The following is an 18,879-nucleotide window of genomic DNA, read 5'->3' as shown; positions in this document are numbered from 1 at the left end:
AGAGCGTGAATGCCTTCAAAGCCGGCTCTGTGTTGTGCGTAGGACAGCCGATCGCACGTTCCCGCCCCCAGGATCCTGACTCAGGATGGAGGGAATATTATGAACCTCGCCAATAGCCCAATGCTAACCATGCAAGGACAGTGCTGCCAAACCGTGTTCCACATCCGTGCCCACTGCATCATGTATGGGCTAAACGTGGGTTAGGATAGTCTGTGGACATCATGTATGGGCTAAACGTGGGTTAGGATAGTCTGTGCACATCATGTATGGGCTAAACGTGGGTTAGGATAGTCTGTGGACATCATGTATGGGCTAAACGTGGGTTAGGATAGTCTGTGCACATCATGTATGGGCTAAACGTGGGTTAGGATAGTCTGTGGACATCATGTATGGGCTAAACGTGGGTTAGGATAGTCTGTGCACATCACGTATGGGCTAAACGTGGGTTAGGATAGTCTGTGGACATCATGTATGGGCTAAACGTGGGTTAGGATAGTCTGTGCACATCATGTATGGGCTAAACGTGGGTTAGGATGGTCTGTGGACATCATGTATGGGCTAAACGTGGTTTAGGATAGTCTGTGCCCACTGCATCATGTATGGGCTAAACGTGGGTTAGGATAGTCTGTGCCCACTGCACCACGTATGGACTAAACGTGCGTTAGGATAGTCTGTGCCCCCTGCATGACGTATGGACTAAACGTGCGTTAGGATAGTCTGTGCCCCCTGCATGACGTATGGACTAAACGTGCGTTAGGATAGTCTGTGCCCACTGCACCACGTATGGACTAAACGTGCGTTAGGATAGTCTGTGCCCACTGCATCACGTATGGACTAAACGTGCGTTAGGATAGTCTGTGCCCACTGCATCACGTATGGGCTAAATGTGGGTTAGGATAGTCTGTGCCCACTGCATCATGTATGGGCTAAACGTGGGTTAGGATAGTCTGTGCACATCATGTATGGGCTAAACGTGGGTTAGGATGGTCTGTGCCCACTGCATCATGTATGGGCTAAACGTGGGTTAGGATAGTCTGTGCACATCATGTATGGGCTAAACGTGGGTTAGGATGGTCTGTGCCCACTGCATCACGTATGGGCTAAACGTGGGTTAGGATAGTCTGTGGGCATCATGTATGGGCTAAACGTGGGTTAGGATAGTCTGTGGGCATCACGTATGGGCTAAACGTGGGTTAGGATAGTCTGTGGGCATCATGTATGGGCTAAACGTGGGTTAGGATAGTCTGTGCCCACTGCATCACGTATGGGCTAAATGTGGGTTAGGATAGTCTGTGCCCACTGCATCATGTATGGGGTAAACGTGGGTTAGGATAGTCTGTGCACATCATGTATGGGCTAAATGTGGGTTAGGATAGTCTGTGCACATCATGTATGGGCTAAACGTGGGTTAGGATAGTCTGTGCCCACTGCATCATGTATGGGCTAAATGTGGGTTAGGATAGTCTGTGCCCACTGCATCATGTATGGGCTAAACGTGGGTTAGGATAGTCTGTGCACATCATGTATGGGCTAAACGTGGGTTAGGATAGTCTGTGCCCACTGCATCACGTATGGACTAAACGTGCGTTAGGATAGTCTGTGCCCACTGCATCATGTATGGGGTAAACGTGGGTTAGGATAGTCTGTGCACATCATGTATGGGCTAAACGTGGGTTAGGATAGTCTGTGCACATCATGTATGGGCTAAACGTGGGTTAGGATAGTCTGTGCCCACTGCATCACGTATGGGCTAAACGTGGGTTAGGATGGTCTGTGCACATGCATGCACACACACACACACACACACACACACACACACACCCCGCCCTCCCCCGCTCTTCCCCCGATAACACACCCCCCGGCGTGCACATCTGCATTTCCCCATTAATTATTCTCCAGAAACGCCATTATTCTCATCCCCGGTTTATTTACAATGCATTTATTCAAGCGACCACCCTCTGACATCCTCCTAGGGACCACAGTGCACTGGATGCCGTGTGTGTGTGTTTGTGTGTGTGTGTGTGTGTGTTTGTGTGTGTGTGTGTGTGTTGGGGGGGGGGGTCATATTGGCATGCACTGGAAGAAAGGGGGTCGTTACGGGGGGGGAGGGGGGTGGGTATCGCACGGAAATTGCCGGTTTGCGAGGTTTCCAAGGTTGAAGCAGCTGAGATTTCTTTTGTATGTTTTTTTTCCCCCCGGAGAGCTGCGATCGCATCGTATTGTGTTCACACGAAACAATAACGCAATCAGTCCAAAATCAGGATCGTCGGAGCAGGAAAGAAAGAGCTCAGGGTAATTTTGTGATTGGTTGTGTGAGATATAAATATACATACGGACTTCTGGCATAGGCAATCTGCAGTCCGAGGGCTTCTCTGTCTAATGTCTCTGATTTTGCTCTTATTCAAATGCTAATTCCCCCGACCTTTGGTCATATTTCCTTTGCTCGTGTGCTCGTGTGCTAAGTGTTTAGCAGGGAAGTAATATGGCCTTGTCAGAGGTTGTTAGCGTCTCCGTGCCGAAAGAGGGAAGCTCAAGCCATCCTTACACTTCAATTAATTTTACGCTCTTAAGCTGAAGAATAGTGCATTGCTAATGTTTAGATCGCTCTAATTTAGCAGCCTGTTAAAGAACGGAAAGGAAAGCACGTTAAGCTGGAAGGTGTGGGGAATAGGAATGATTTCAGTCCAAGGGCCTTTAATTAATTTTGTCGCTGCTGACATTATCACACCGAATCAACCAGTCATTCAGTAAACTTTGAAAGGACAGACAATCCATCAGCTACCTGCCTAGCCAACCAGGGGTGAAGGCAGCTGGAATACACACTCAATAAGGGATTAACACACACACGCACGAGCACTCTCGCATGCTCACACACACACACACACACACACACACACACACACTACCACCCCCATACGCACAGCCACGTGCATGCGTGTACAGACACACAAACACACACACACACGCACTACCACCCCCGTACGCACAGCCACGTGCATGCGTGCACAGACACACACACACACACACACACTACCACCCCTGTACACACAGCCACGTGCATGCGTGCACAGACACAGACACACACACACACACACACAAGCACACATGCACACAAACACACACACACACGCACACACACAAACACACACTACCACCCCCGTGCACACACTCGCGTGCGTGCACAGACACACACACATGCACATACACACACACACACACTACCACACACACACACACACATGCACACACACACAAGCTGCAGATGCAAACGCACACACCCACAGACACAGGCCCTCAGACACACACGTGTGTCTCTGTCCACATTCAGCTGAGTAAATACAGGGGAGCGAGGGTTGGCTAACGCTACGCTAACGAGGACGATCCTGTGCTCTCAGCCAGGACCAAACTGGGACACTCTGCCACGAGCTTTGGGTCTAACCTCCCCCCCCCCTCCGCCATCGCTACGCTAGCGGAGGGTCAACGGCTCCCGCCACTAACGCTCTTTAACGCCGGCCGTCCGTCAGCATTTCCAGAACATTCATAGCACGTATGGTCTTTTAAATATATACTATACACTCAATTTCTGCCCGTGTAGGCAGTGACTGTTATTTGAGCCAAAATGGCAGACCTACGGCTCACGTACGTAGCGACTGATATCGTAATAATGTCTGGGTGCGCTGGTCTGTCTCGGCAGGTGTGTTAACCTTTCAGTTGGCCCTCAGCGGGAGGGTTAGTTTCGTGGGGGTTTGTGAGGGGGGGCATTTGGTGGGGAGCGTGTTTGTGTGATTTCCCCTGGAACAAAGAGGACTGCTCATGGGGCTCCAAACAGCTCGTTCTACAGTGCCTGGCACTGAACCACGGGGAGGGAGGGGGAGAGGGAGAGAGACAGAGAGAGAGAGAGAGAGAGAGAGAGAGAGAGAGAGAGAGAGAGGGAGACAGAGAGAGACAGAGGGAGAGAGAGAGAGACAGAGAGAGAGGGAGAGAGGGAGACAGAGAGAGACAGAGGGAGAGAGAGAGAGACAGAGAGAGAGGGAGAGAGGGCGAGAGAGAGAGGGAGAGAGGGCGAGAGAGAGGGCGAGAGAGGGAGAGAGAGAGGGAGAGAGGGAGAGAGAGAGGGAGAGAGAGGGAGAGAATGGGCATATGGAATGTGGGAGACGAAGATCCTTGAGTGGGTTCAGTGAAAGGGAAAAGGTAAAACAGAGAGAGAGAGACAGAGAGAGGGGAGAGACAGAGAGAGAGAGGGAGAGAATGGGTATATGGAATGTGGGAGACAAAGAGCCTTGAGTGGGTTGAGTTAAAGAGAAAAGGTAAAAGAGAGCGAGAGAAAGAAACGAGTACAAGGTGATGGGGTAGAGAAAGGAGAAGAGAGAGAGAGACAGAGAAAGAAGGAGAGGTCCAGGAAGAGAGGGAAAGAAGAAAACTGAGGAAAAAGAGAGGATTCTTTCTTTCACCAAGACTGAGAATTGTTTTGTTGCCTTTCATGTGTGTAAAAAGGATCTGGTGCGGGGTGTGTGTGAGTGTGCGTGTGTGTGTGTGTGTGCGTGTGTAGGTGTATGTGTGTGTGTGAGTGTATGTGTGTGTGTGTGTGTGTGTGTTGGGAGCGGTTAATGGAGTTTACACGGTGCAGGTGGGGGGGGGGGGGGGGGGGGGGCGTAGAGAGGAGGGGCCAGTGAACGTGCTCCCGCACACAGCTGTTGCTCATTAATATTAAACCCACAGCACCCCCCGGGCGGGGCCGCTGAGCTCCCAGCAGCCCCCCTGCTCCTGCACAGCTGTCTCTCATCAATATTAAAGAGACAGCGCCCCCAGGTGGGGGGCAGCGAGGTCCCGTAGGGGAGAGAGGAGGGGCCTCCACCTCACCGCATACCTCCATGTCTTATTCATCAAACACCTGTTCGCCTCATTAACAAACCAGAGCAGAGACCGTCAGCCCCAGCCCCACGCCCCACACCCCCATTACCCAACCCCAACCCCACGCCCCCAGCCCCACGCCCCCAGCCCCATTACCCAACCCCAGCCCCATGCCCAACCCCAGCCCCAACCCCAGCCCCATGCCTGCCTTACCCAGCCCCACAGCCAAACGCCCAGGTTACCCAACCCCAGCCCCACAGCCTCTTTTCATCCCCCAGAATCCTTTGCATCGACGCACGCGGGAGGGAAACGGGTTCTGAGAGCCTTCAGGGCGGAGGACAGCGTGACGCCTAAGCGCTCATTACCCTCCTTTCATCCCTCCCGCCTCCCCCCGCCTGCACACGCGGGTCTCCAGGGCTCTGAGCGACCGCTGAAGAGCAGAGCTGCACACAGCCACACGCGTGTGCCCAGAGGTGCACACCTCCACACGCGTGTGCCCAGAGCTGCACACCTCCACACGCGTGTGCCCAGAGCTGCACACCTCCACACGCGTGTGCCCAGAGGGGCGTGGAGCGTGGGGTGATCTGACCAGCAGGCGCCGGGCGGGTTATCAGACGGATACTGCGCACACAGGAATCAAAGTGTAATTGACGCGTGTTTTTAACGTCTTTGCGAGGCGTCTTTAAAGGACGGGGCGTGGCGTGGCGGTTCTGGATGTGGCGGTTCTGGTTCTGGCCGGTGACAATGCGGCCGGACGCAGCCCAAGCGAATCGGCGCCGTTAAAACCCGACTCTCATTTGTTCCCGCCGTGCCTTTCCCTGAAACTTTCCCCCCTCCGGCGGCTCTGTGCTGATCCCCCCCCCCCCCCCCTCCCTCCCCCCGCGACTCCTCTCCGTGACGGCACAGCCCCTGAGCCGGAGAGAGAGAGAGAGAGAGAGAGGGAGAGACGTGATACGAATACCGCCACCAGCCCCCCTGTCTCAAACCCTGAGTCCTGCGGCCCGCTCACGAGGCGCAGACATGTCACCAAAAATAATTATGAGAAGGGGGCCGGCGCTCCCGCCGCACCCAAAAAAAATAAAAAAAGGAATCGAGCCGTTCGAACAACCAACAACTGTTCATCATTTTTACGCCCCTGTCTGCTCGTCCCGCGTCTCCGGCACATTCCACCGGCGCTTCCCAGCCGCATACATAATAAAAAGAATGGAGCCGTCAACAGTAATGGATCTCTAAATAGCATTTTCTGCTATATTAGTCATACTTAATAGCTCTGAAGGGGTTGTGAGCGATGTAACATTCCTTTGTTCGAAATCCCTCACTTATAGGCGAACAGTTCTCGATCGGAAAAGATTCCGTGACAATTGAAGCAGAGGGGTCTTTTTTTCTTCTTTTTAACACGCCGGGCTTATTTTCCCCTTCTGGAGGACGGAGCACACCTCCTTCTGGAGGACGGGCCACACCTCCTTCTGGAGGATGGAGCACACCTCCTTCTAAAAGACTGATGGCGGTGGAAAGGTGACAAAAGCGGGCAGGAAATTTGCAAAAAAGAAAAATGAAGAAAAATATTTTAAGTTGCCCATTTACTAAAAGGAAGGCACTAGTTATTCACTCAAAGGAGGAGAGGTGTAGGTGCTTCTTGCTTATTATAAAGACCAGGGAGTCTCATCAGGAATCAGACACGGCCTGAACCAGACGAAAGGCTGATGACAAAGGCTGCTTCCTGCCCACGTTACATTCATGTATTTTGGTCCGGTTACAAAAAGCGCTCACGTTTTTGAGGACATTCATGGAAACTAGACCAGGATTCACTAAAATGATTAATTTCTTGGAAATGGACTGAAGCAAATGTTACTTTTTTAGCAAAACTCTTATGCAATGCTTGAATGATGAAACTCTTGTGGCTGTGTATGTAAACGTGTGTGATTTGGATTCATTCAGCACGCAGGGTTAATCACAAAGAGCCTAGCGGTTTGGTCAAAGACAGTGTCGGCCATTTGACAGTGTGGGCTGTATGTCTAAGAATGTGTTCTGGGATGTATTGGGGAAAGAAAATGGGTACATACACAGACCTTCACACAGAAGTCTGAAGAGATTTAAAATCATAACAGCAGTACTCAATGGTAATACAGACATGCATAGGGTGGCCTGTAGCGTAGTGGTTAAGGTATATGTCTGGGTCAGTGGTTCATCAGTGGTTCGATCCCCGGTGTAGCCACAATAAGATCCGCACAGCCGTCGGGCCCTTGAGCAAGGCCCTTAACCTTGCATTGCTCCAGGGGAGGATTGTCTCCTGCTTAGTCTAATCAACTGTACGTCGCTCTGGATAAGAACGTCTGCCAAAATGCCATTCATGTAAATGTAATGTAATGCATAGTGATATTAATACCATCTCCCAATGTGATTGGGCCTGCGTTCTGCATGTCAGGCTGCGGGTGAAGAGGCATTGGTCTAATTCTACGATCGGCACGAGGTTGGTCCAATCGCAGCACGGGGCGGGAGGGGCAGGGCGGGGCCTACTCACGCTGGATGTCGATGGTGACGCTGGTCTCCTTGCCGTTGGGCACAGCCTTGTTGGAGGCGCGGCAGACGATCTGCTGGCCGGTCTCGATGTTGGAGGCGGAGATGTAGAGGGTGCTCACGGTGCTCTCCCTCCGGCCGTCCCGGAGGAGCGTCTGCAGGGGGCGCCAGAGCACAGCGTCGTTTCACAGTTAAGCACATTTTACACCCACGGACAGAACATTCTCTTTACTGCTGATGAAAACGGGGAGCCGACATTGTGGGGTCACTTTCACGGGGGCGTCAGCTTCAGCCGACCGCCTCCCTCCCTCCCTCCCTCCCTCTCTCTCTCCCTCTCCCTCCCCCTCCCTCCCTCTCTCCCTCCCTCCCTCCCTCTCTCCCTCTCTCCCTCCCTCCCTCTCTCCGCGGCCGACGCACCCACGACACGACACCTCCGATCCCGCTCTGCCGCGGTCTCGGGAGGCGCGTGTGGCACGCTCCCATTGGCCGGTTTATTTTCGTGCCGCCGGAAACGGCGTCTTGGAAGCGGCGGAGAGCGCGGTCTCGCGGCGCGGCCGCTACGGGGGGGACGTCGGGCGGGGAGCGAAGCGCGGGCGGTCACCCGCCGAGACGGGTCGCCTGGACCCGCCCGGGCCCTCCCACATCCCAGTCACTGGAGACGGCAGTCGCCCAACTGCCGCCTTGCGCTACCACCAAAAAAACAACTAAAAACCCTTTTTTTAATCCAGTGCATAAACTTTTATTGCCAGGCACCTGTGTTCCTCCCCTGCTTCTATTCGTATTGGCCAATCATGTCCCACCATTTTTATTTCAAGCTCTACCAATCTGCCAAAATAAAGAAATGCATACAACAAATCATCCAAAAGCAAACCTGCAAATAACAACAGAGGGAAAAAGGCAGCGAAAAAAGTTGTGTGTGGCGTAAGCTCAATAAACACTGTTTGCAGAATGCTTTTCAGTCATTTAGACTTGCCTTGAGCTCCAGAGCTCTGAATAATTCATACAGAAAAGAAAGAAAACATATTTTTCCAAAGCTTTTTTCTTTGCATTTATCAAACTTTAAACAATAAACACAATTTGGCAAGCGCTCAGAAAAGGCAGTGTTATGTTCTCCAGATATTTTTTTCTGCACCTCTCTGGTTTTTCTAGAGAACAGCTCTAAGTTTTTTTCCAGAAAGAAGATGTAAGGTTTTTCCAGAGAGCACCTATAAGGTTTTTTTTCCAGAGAGCACCTATAAGGTTTTTTTTCCAGAGAGCACCTATAAGGTTTTTTTTCCAGAGAGCAGCTATAAGGTTTTTTTTCCAGAGAACAGCTCTGAGGTTTTCCAGAGAACAGCTATAAGATCTTAAGCTCTTTTCCGGAGAGCAGTTTTCCTCTGAAGTGCAGATTTCTCTGCTGCCCACGTTACCAGCAGCAGTGAGCCTCCCTGCCCCGTCTTCCCCGCTGGGGTTAAGAGAAGGTGAGAATAATATCATTTTTAGCCCCCATAAAAGTTACATGATAATTATGCCTGTCATGGCATGGGGATATTGACAGCATACTCGCTAATAGTAGTAATTACCTCTACATTTTTCCACTCTCATTTGGATGTGGGACATAATGAACCTTTGTATTACCATCCCGGTGAAACGAGGGGAATAATGATGGCACATCAGTGTGCCGGGGAACGTGTGATTATTTTCCTGGAGGGCCGGGGGGTCAGCGGGGCCGTGACCTCGGCGGTAAGCGGAGGTTTGTCCCGCCGCGCGGTCTCCTCCGCGCCGACGCGATCGTTTCACACGCACCCTCCAGCCGAAAGACCACGGGGGTCGTCCCCCCGCGGTGCAGGACCGAAGAGCTCCCAACACATGTAAAGACCCGTGCCGGGGCCAGTCTACAGCAGGGTGACACGCACGTTAGCACAGACAGGTGACCCGGGAAGCCAATTAGCCGGTATTCAGAGGAGCCACCGCGGCGTTGGCTCAGTTCTGTGCCATGGACGGTAGAGCTCCGCTGTGCGAGGCGACTAACAGACGCATAGGTGTACAGCCGCCCGCGGTAAATAAATAACACTACGTGAAAATAAATTCTGTTCTGCTGCTAGAATTGCAAAAACAAAAGGCGGTAGGTATCAAGATGGATATGCTGTGAGACATATCCTTTCTCTCAGTCTCTGGTTGTCTACATGTCTTGTGCTTAAACCAAATAGAAAAAAAGTAAACTATCGGTTGAATTTCCCCTGCTTCACCCCGCTCTGAATTCAGCAGGGTCCTCTTGAGGAAAACGGTAGTTACGGTTCGAGGTTTCCACGGCATTGTGGGTCTGAAGCTACCTTTATAAAGCAGGACGTATCGACTGCCAGCTTAGGAACCTGTCAATGTAATATCCTCCCTGACACAATCAGGGCTGCCTCTCCCATTGCTCACGACCTGTCTGAAACCATTAATCTTGTATGTGCCCGATGCATTGTGGGAACCTGCACACACGCGCAGCCCGGCGGCTCTTAAAATAGCCGAAATGGCCAACGGATCGCTTCCCCATATCGCAGCCTCCAGCTTGCGAAAAAAAAGCTATTTTTTCATACGATGGACGAAGGGAAACATAAAAATCGTTCATGCTCTTCTACTTCTACATCGCCCCTGGCAACATCTCTAAAGGTTGGGCAAGTCACTCACCCTTATCACTCTGAAGAGAGCCCACAAAACAAATGACACAAGGCAGTGGACAGACTGATTAGTGGTGTAACCGTCGACACAAATAAATGGATTCAGGACTCACCCTGTGCCGTCGAAGTTTGGTTCTCGGCACAGTCTTCTGACTATATGGCTTTATAGCAGACATGCTTATAACCAGCATCTTAAGGATCACACAGTGATCTGGAGAAGGATGGTAGTTCTAATCCCGGTGTGGCCACAATAAGATCGGCACAGCCATTGGGCCCTTGAGCAAGGCCCTTAACCCTGCATTGCTCCAGGGGAGGATTGTCTCCTGCTTAGTCGAATCAACTGTATGTCGCTCTGGATAAGAGCGTCTGCCAAATGCCAATAATGTAATGTAAAGATTCAGGTTAAGCATGTTGCTCAAAGGTACATTCGCACCACTTCGCTGGCAGTCACACCTGACAGCAGGGGTGCTGGTTGGTAGCTTACTGTAATAACAGTTGCCGATATAGTTCATGTCTTAGCGGTCCCTGGTTATTAGTTTTGTTACACTCCAAACACATTTCGAAATATATTTGTAAACTTATCATCTGTATCTTAAGAAATGTTGAGGTTGTGTACGTAAACGCCTCCCATTCAAAGAAACAACTAGCCTATATGAACTCTGAGAAACTGCACCGTGATTCAGATACGAGCGTTAACTCTAAGCCGACGCTTAGTAAAACATCAATTAGTGCTCTGCTATCTATCACACAGCTTAAAACGGTGGACGTAGCTGAACTTGTTTCCCCGTAGTCCCTCGCTTCATCAGACAGATCTTTTTTCTGCGCATTGCCAGCTAAAAACATGTGAAACCATTCGGATATATACCATTTGCTGACTTTTGCAGATTAGCTAGACAGTTAACGAATTAATTATTTCTGCCATTACATTACATTATAGGCATTTGGCAGACGCTCTTACCCAGAGCGACAAACAACAAAGTGCATAAATTATAAACACCACCGGTTGTTCTCGGTAAGCCATGTTTTTTGTTTACGTTTTGGCGTCATGCACCTGGAACGCTTGGAGGTCGGAAGTTGGAAATTTCAACTGGGAAATTCCGACCTCCGACGGTGAATGAACGCAAGCATCTTCCAGCGGCTTTGTCTTTGAGCCACACGCCCAGTTTCCTCAGCTTTCTACAGCATGCTGGCATCATGCGGGCACGGAATGGGGACAGTGACTCGCTGTCTTCAGTGTGTCCTGTGCACGAGTCATAAAAGCATTGTGTAAACGAGTGGGATGCAACATACCGGTAGTTTTTTTTTCTTTTTCTTAATCAATACTTTTATTTGGGGCAAAGATTTTTGTTTTTAATTGCCTTGAGCGAATTGGTTATTGACTATAGGCTAGGAAGACTAAATAAATACATTATAACATTTATATTTATATGTTGGTTATTGGTTGTAAGCCCGGATGAACTAATACATAAAATACTACATTTTATATACACTCAGTGAGCACTTTATGAGGTATATAATAGACTTATTTTTTAGACTTATTAAGTCTCCTGCTAGCCTATCGACTTAGAGGTTTAACACGTTGTGTGTTCAGATATGCTCTACTGCATAACACTATGGTTATTTGCATTACGATCACCTTCCTGTCAGCTTTGACCAGTCTGGCCCTTCTCCTCTGACCTCCCTCATTAACAACACATTTCTGCCTGCAGAACTGTTGCTCACTGGATGTTTATTTATTTTTTTGCACCAAACTCTCAAGACTGTTGTGCATGAAGATCCCAGAAGATCAGCGGTTTCTGAAATATTCAAACAATCATTCCACGGTCGAATCAAATTCAGGTCACATTTCTTCCTCGTTCTGACATTTGGTGCGAGAAACAGCCGAACCTCTTCACCGTGTCTGCATGATTTTTTTTACGCATTTATTTGCTGCCGCACAACTGACTGGTGTACAGGTCTACCCAATAAAGTGATCACTGAGTGTATATATCTAACCTTGCCCCTTGCACATTTTCCCGAATGGTTCTGACTGACAAAGAGTCTGGTCAGTGCGATAAAACTTTATGCAACTTTAAGGAAGTAATAGGGCTTAAGCCATCCACATGCATTAGTATTCACAATACGACAGACGACACACACATAATTATTCATGTATTTTCTCCCAGTGAATTGCGGTGGAAGAAGCAGGCTGAGAGACCCAAGAGACCGCAGACTTGCATCACTTCTGAACCGTGAGTAAGGCCCCTTATCTGGATGCGCTCCGGTAAATACTCTTCTGGATGGAGGGACAGTGTTCAAAACGTAAGATACGTACATTACCCTGGATGCAAATATGTGTCGCTTTAACAGAATGTACTCATAACTGTGAGAGTCATTCGCGGGCGCATGAAACCCCTTATTATAACGCATTATGCGCTCTGTGAACTCTGCTGATTACAGGTGCTGTTTAAGTAGTCGTGCAGACGTTAGGTTTAAAGGCATCGCCTGTGTTTATAATAGAACTTTTAAACAGCGGCTCAATATACTGCGCACAGTGCAGGGGACTGGCAAAATGTGCCTTCTGATCAAGGCGTGCTTGGAGACCTTTGCTGCAAGATCACAGCACCTTCAGAAGGGTCCTGTTTCCTTTGAGATGGTGACCTCATTATGGGCAGGGACAAACGAGGCACGGAGTCGGTCCACATTAGCATTCTGTTGATAACTGAACAGGCCTTTCATTTCATAAGTCTCAGTTGACGGGAAGAAAAAAAACCGAGATGAGAGGTCAATTGCAACCGTCGTTTTCTAATTGCAGACCATCCCATCCTCACTATGCAGAGCCATTATCAGACTTTTGTACAGCTTCAGAACAGAGATTATCAAAGCCTTCATTTCAAACACATTTTCACTTTTGTAATAATACTCTTTTTATAATGTTTTTGGGTTTTTTGGGGGGGTTTAGCTTATAAAGAGGCCTCAGTTTCATAAGCGACCCCTTTTTATCAATTTATCTCATCAAAATGCTTCAACTTCTGATTACATTTCTTTTTGTTGGGTCCCTTTCCAATTAATTAAAGGCTTCTTGTAACTTCTCCAAACTCCCACCAAGCCATGGAGGTTAATTAGCCGGACAAAGGGAAAAAAAATCTGACAATGAGGAAGCAAGAAACTTGTGAAAAACACAAAGCAAGTCAAACAAAGAGCTAGGGAAAACTACACCAATAAGGCACATTTCAAATTAATATTCCAATCCACCATTAAGCATTCTACCTGTCTGAATGAACTAGAAGAATTTTGACATCTATAAAACATGCACGCTTTCAGAAGTTAATTAGTAACTCTTTCCAGAAGGTTTTTTTTTTTGCCTTTTGGTGAGCGTTGCTATTTAAAAGAAATCTCTCTAATTATATGGCAAAGTTTGCTGAGATGAAGGCAGAGGAGAAAATAATGAAATTGAGAGACTGATAAAGGCGGCACTTTGAAGACGGGGGTAGGCGAGGGGGAGAGGGGGAAGAAAACTTATCTCCGGAGAAGAAGAAGTGAAACCGCGCCCCGGAGACATCGCCCCAGCGCCTGACACGCGCTCCCCACTGACACGCCGTTACACTGGCCTCTTCCTGGGGCCCGGCGGGGGGCCTGGGGACCCGGGGTTTTTAAACGTCTTTACGCCGCGGCCCCCGGACGGTGAGTCCCAGCGCCGGGGCCGGTCCACCCGGGACGGGCCGACGTCTCTCCCGCCGGTCGGAGCGACCCGTCAGGGGGCTGGCTCCGCGCGCTGACATCCGTCCTCGTTTGTTCTCATTAACAATGGGAGAGAGCCTTTAAGGGCAGTCAATTATCTACCCAAGCACTCAACGTCCATTATTCAGGCAAAATAATGACTTTTTAATTGAACACATTGTGCTTTATTGGAACGAACCTCGGGAAGGGATTGCTCACATTAAGCTCGGTTTCAGTCTGTGATTTTGGCGAGGTAGAACACTTCGGCTGTCGTGTTTATAGACAGACGTTAAGAGAAAGCAGTCGTCTCCAACAGCCTTTTTTTTTTTTTTTATCCAAATGGTGCAGTCTTCCATTTTGGCTCAATCAGTGGCATCCACCTGCCTGTTAAGAGCCGACAGAAGAGCCGCAATGGCTCCAAACCCCCTCATTATACTCATGCCTGGAGAGAATTCTGTATGCAGCTGATTTGTATAGACACGCGCCGCCTGTCTGCGATCGTCAAACGCATGATGACGTCAGGGGTTAAAGCAACTGCTAGGAAAGGTTAGGAAGGGGCGGGGTTGTCAGTTTGCCGTGTTCAAACTCCCGCATCTTGTCCCTGTGAAATCCCTGATCTCTGACAGAAAACCACATCAGTTATTCAGTCTCCAGCACGTGCGTAACGTGCCACATGCAGGAGAATGTGTGCCGCATGCAGGAGAGAGGCTTATGGGTAAAACATGGCGAGGCTTGTGGGTAAAACATGGCGAGGCTTGTGGGTAAAACATGTGGGTTTGTGTTAACGGGTTTCTGAGGACACGCTTGGCGACGGGGAGCTGGGGAGAGGGGCGAGGGAAGAGGGAGAGATTAATCGTGAGAACGTAATGAGAGCCTTATCCCATCTCCATCTGCCTGCGCGCGTTGACACCGTGTGCTCGCTGCACGGAGAGAGAAACATCTTCCCACGAGCCCGCCGAAGACCCGGGACCCGGGGGACTCCGATTCCGATCAATCCGGGGCCGAACGCTCGCGCGAAAGCACCCGCAGGGCGTAAACAAACACCCTACCCCCCAACCTCAGGTCCCTCCTACCCAGACTGACCGCTCCTCAAGAGCCAATCCGTGATTTGCCTGCTAGCTGCATTTATTTTTGGGTTTGTACTTTTTCATGAAACTTTCCGAGGTATCCATCCTTATTGTCGGTCATGGCTCTGTCCTTTTGAGAGAAACATACCGTTCATCTTTTCTCCCAGGGAGACTCATACCTTGGACACACACCTGGACCCCTACCTTAGACACACACCTGGGCCCCTACCTTAGACACACACCTGGACTCTACCTTAGACACACACCTGGACCCCTACCTTAGACACACACCTGGACCTCTACCTTAGACACACACCTGGACCCCTACCTTAGACACACACCTGGGCCCCTACCTTAGACACACACCTGGACTCTACCTTAGACACACACCTGGACCCCTACCTTAAACACACACATGGGCCCCTACCTTAGACACAAACCTGGGCCCTAACTTAGACACACACCTGGACCCCTACCTTAGACACACACATGGGCCCCTACCTTAGACACACACCTGGGCCCCTACCTTAGACACACACCTGGACCTCTACCTTAGACACACACCTGGACCTCTACCTTAGACACACACCTGGACCCCTACCTTAGACACACACATGGACCCCTACCTTAGACACACACCTGGACCCCTACCTTAAACACACACCTGGACCTCTACCTTAGACACACACCTGGACCCCTACCTTGGAGTACATAGCTCCGTTCAGGACCTCTCCATTGCGGATCCAGATGATGGAGGCGGCTGGCTTGGCATTGTCCGCATGGCAGGTGAGGTTTAGGGGGTCCCCCGCCCTCAGGCTGATCATTGGCCCACCGTTAATGATGGGGTCCTCGGGAGGAACTGGAGGGAGAGAGAGAGAGAGAGAGAGAGAGAGATAAGAGAGATCAGATGAAATCAAGTCGGTTTTATTTGTACAGTGCTTTTTCTGGAGAAGTATTACTAAGTTCTGTCACAGTTCTGTTTCAGAGTAACAGAAGGAGAAATGAGCAAAAACCAGGTGGCAAGAAAAAAAAAACATTGAAATGTGGGTGGGAAAAGACTCCCAGATGGGAAGAAATCTCAGGAGGAACCCGTCTATGGAGGCAGAGCCATGCTCCACCGGGGCGCCTGGTGTAAAACGCTCACGTTTCCAGAGAAGCTCACTCCGTTACATTATTTATGTGCTTAGTGGAGGCTCCTCGCACGGCTCGCATTGTACATGACGTCCCTGTTACACGGCTGGATGTGTTCGCGAAAGCGCTTCAGGATAAGTGCTGTGCTCAGGGGTGCGATGGCAGCGTCCGGCCTGCGAGCCGGACCTGCAGCCCGTGCGATAGGGGGGGCGGGCGACCTGACGAAGCGCTCTCGCTCTCTCCCCGCCGCTCCGCTCGGAGAAGAGGGGTCCGAGGACACCGGGGAGGAGATGTCCGGGTTCGTGTCGCAGCTCGACAGGACCGGCGCGGGTTTGGAGCGCTGCCCGGGACGCCGGAGCGGGGCCGGTCCAGGTGCGGTCGCGTGGACGGTCAGAAGACGTGCGGAAGAGAGCGGGCAAGCCCAGGAAAAGCGGGAGAACGGGGAGGGTCGGGGTGGGGGGAGGGGGGCGGGGGAGAGAGGAGGCGGCGGCAATCTTTTCACTGGGAAACGCAGGTCGCTGAATGGCACTGATTACATTCTCTACCCTTAAACAAGCGCTGATCACCCTGGTTTTTTACTCAAACCCCGGTGAATTATTGATTCGGCTCCCTGCTCATTACGGTGTGGATCTGGGGCGAGAGGAAATCAAAGGGAGCAACCAGCTGTGTATCTGCCTGTGTGTGTGTGTGTGTGTGCGTGTGTGTGTGCATCTGTGTGTGTGTGTGTGCGTGTGTGTGCATCTGTGTGTGCGTGTGTGTGTGCGTACGTGTGTGTGCATCTGTGTGTGCATGCGTGTGTGTGTGTGTGCATCTGTGTGTGTGTGTGGGTGTGTGTGTGTGTATGTGCATCTGTGTGTGTGTGTGGGTGTGTGTGTGTGTATGTGCATCTGTGTGCATCTGTGTGTGTGTGTGTGTGTGGTGTGTGTATGTGCATCTGTGTGTGTGTGTGGGGGTGTGTGTGTGTAGCTGTGTATGTGTGTGTGCGACTGTGTGTGTGTGTGTCTGTGTGGTGTGTGTATGTGCATCTGTGTGTGTGTGTGTATCTGCGTTTGTGTGTGTGTGTGTGTGTGCATCTGTGTGTGTGTGGTGTGTGTATGTGCATCTGTGTGTGTGTGTGTGTGTATGTGCATCTGTGTGTGTGTGTGTGTGTGTATGTGTGTGTGTGTGTGTGTGGTGTGTGTGTGGCTGTGTATGTGTGTGCGTCTGTGTATGTGTGTGTGTGGGTGTGTGTGTGTGTGCGTCTGTGTGGGGAGGGGTAGATGAGACTGCAGAGTCAAGGCGAGTTAAGAACCTGGAAGAAGAATACGATTTTGGGGAGGCAGAGACGGAAAGAGAATGAGACTGATTGTGTGAAAGATGGGAGAGAGACAGAACAAATAAAGAGAGAGGAAGAACTTGGGGAAAGTTTTTTGGTAGGGAGCCCTGGTGTGCCCCCCCTCTGCGCTCATGACTCATTCAGACCTGATTACTGATTGGGCCTCATTATGGGAATAACGCGCCCTGCTTAACTCTTTCGCACCGTAAACACTGGATTTCAGCAGAGCGGTTCACGTTGGACTGCTCAGCGCGTCCCTCCAAATTTCATAAACCTTGAGGAAGCGTAAATTTATTTATGACATCTACCCTCGCCTCTTACTCTAAATAAACATTGCAGGTTTCACTCGTTATTCGCGATAAAATACAATAATGTCATTCATCCTGGACCCCAGCCGGAGAGATTGCCTGAATCGTTGTTAAGCGATGATTTACACCTTCATAAAAAAATCTTTATCTCCTAATAAACCGCCGGCGGGGAGTGTTGTGGTTCTTCAAAACCTGCGATGTTATTTTTTAACCATCAATTTGCGAGTCTCCGGGCAGGTTGGGGGACGGAGTTGACCCCCCCGTCGCGGGTCAGAGGAGGCGCTGGTGACTCAGCGGGCTGTTGTTCAGAGCTATGGAGTGGGCACGCGAAGCGTCGGAGGACCTGTTCGCTCACAGGGTCTTGCTCAGGGGCCCCGCATCTGCATGGATCTCATTGGCCGCGTTTCCCGAACGCGTTAAGAACGTTCTTAAGCTAAGAAAGTTCTTAAGGACCTTCTAATTGACGGTCCTTAAGAACTTTCTTAGCTTAAGAACGTTCTTAACGCGTTCGGGAAACGCGGTCATTGTGGTTACACCGGGGTTGGTTTCCACCACCAACCTTCTGGAGGTCAGTGAAGCAACTTAGCCAGGAGTCTACAGGCTGCCCCCTTGGCACTACCTTCTGCCCACTAGCTGGAGGGCTGGGCCTGTTCCCTGTGATTCTCCACCGCGCCTCTGCTACACGGCGCCCCCTACAGGCCGCTCTGTGGAACATTTCTGCATACGGACATGAGAAGTAGGGCGGCCTGTAGCGTAGTGGTTAAGGTACATGACTGGGACACGCGAGGTCGGTGGTTCGATCCCCGGCGTAGCCACAATAAGATCCGCACAGCCGTTGGCCCTTAACCCTGCATTGCTCCAGGGGAGGATTGTCTCCTGCTTAGTCTAATCAACTGTACGTCTGCCAAATGCCATTCATGCATGCAAGTCTGAACGGCCTGTTTGGGCTGCTTGCGCTTTGGCAAAGTTCAAAGGTGAACGTCGGAGCTCCGCCTGCCAGCGGGTCACAAGAGAGCCCCCTAGGGCAGGGAGGTCAAACTGCAGTCCTGGAGGGCCGCAGTGCCTGCTGGCATCTGTGGTTTCCTTTCAATCAGCAGCCGATTAAGGCCTTCAGAGCAAGGTGCGTGGACTCGAAATTAAATGTATCTCTCGTGATGAAACACGCCAAAAACCAGCAGACACTGCGGCTCTCCAGGACCGGAGTTTGACACCCCTGCCTTTAGGGGATACACGGTGCCAGCAGACCTCCTCCGTTCCGTTAACCTCACTGCGTCTGCGGTGGAGGGGTGAGGAACAGATGATAGCAGTTCAGTGATCCCCCCCCCCCCGTACCGTTTGGTCAGTGT

General features: G+C 50.7%; 1 protein-coding gene across 1 annotated transcript in view; it reads right to left on the bottom strand.

The window, feature by feature from the left end:
• kirrel3b (kirre like nephrin family adhesion molecule 3b) overlaps positions 1-18,879 on the bottom strand; it is a 217,256-nt gene that overhangs the window by 36,575 nt on the left and 161,802 nt on the right. Inside the window, exons 4-5 of the mRNA XM_061217519.1 lie at positions 15,481-15,638; positions 7,373-7,523 (exon numbers count right to left, since the gene is read on the bottom strand). Coding sequence (XP_061073503.1) covers positions 7,373-7,523; positions 15,481-15,638 — 309 coding nt within the window. The remainder of the gene's footprint in view (positions 1-7,372; positions 7,524-15,480; positions 15,639-18,879) is intronic.

The sequence above is a fragment of the Conger conger genome, chromosome 13, assembly GCF_963514075.1.
Source record: "Conger conger chromosome 13, fConCon1.1, whole genome shotgun sequence".
In the NCBI taxonomy this organism is placed as follows: domain Eukaryota; kingdom Metazoa; phylum Chordata; class Actinopteri; order Anguilliformes; family Congridae; genus Conger; species Conger conger.
The sequence above is the reverse complement of the archived record's forward strand: the minus strand, read 5'-3'. Positions and strand labels throughout refer to the sequence as shown.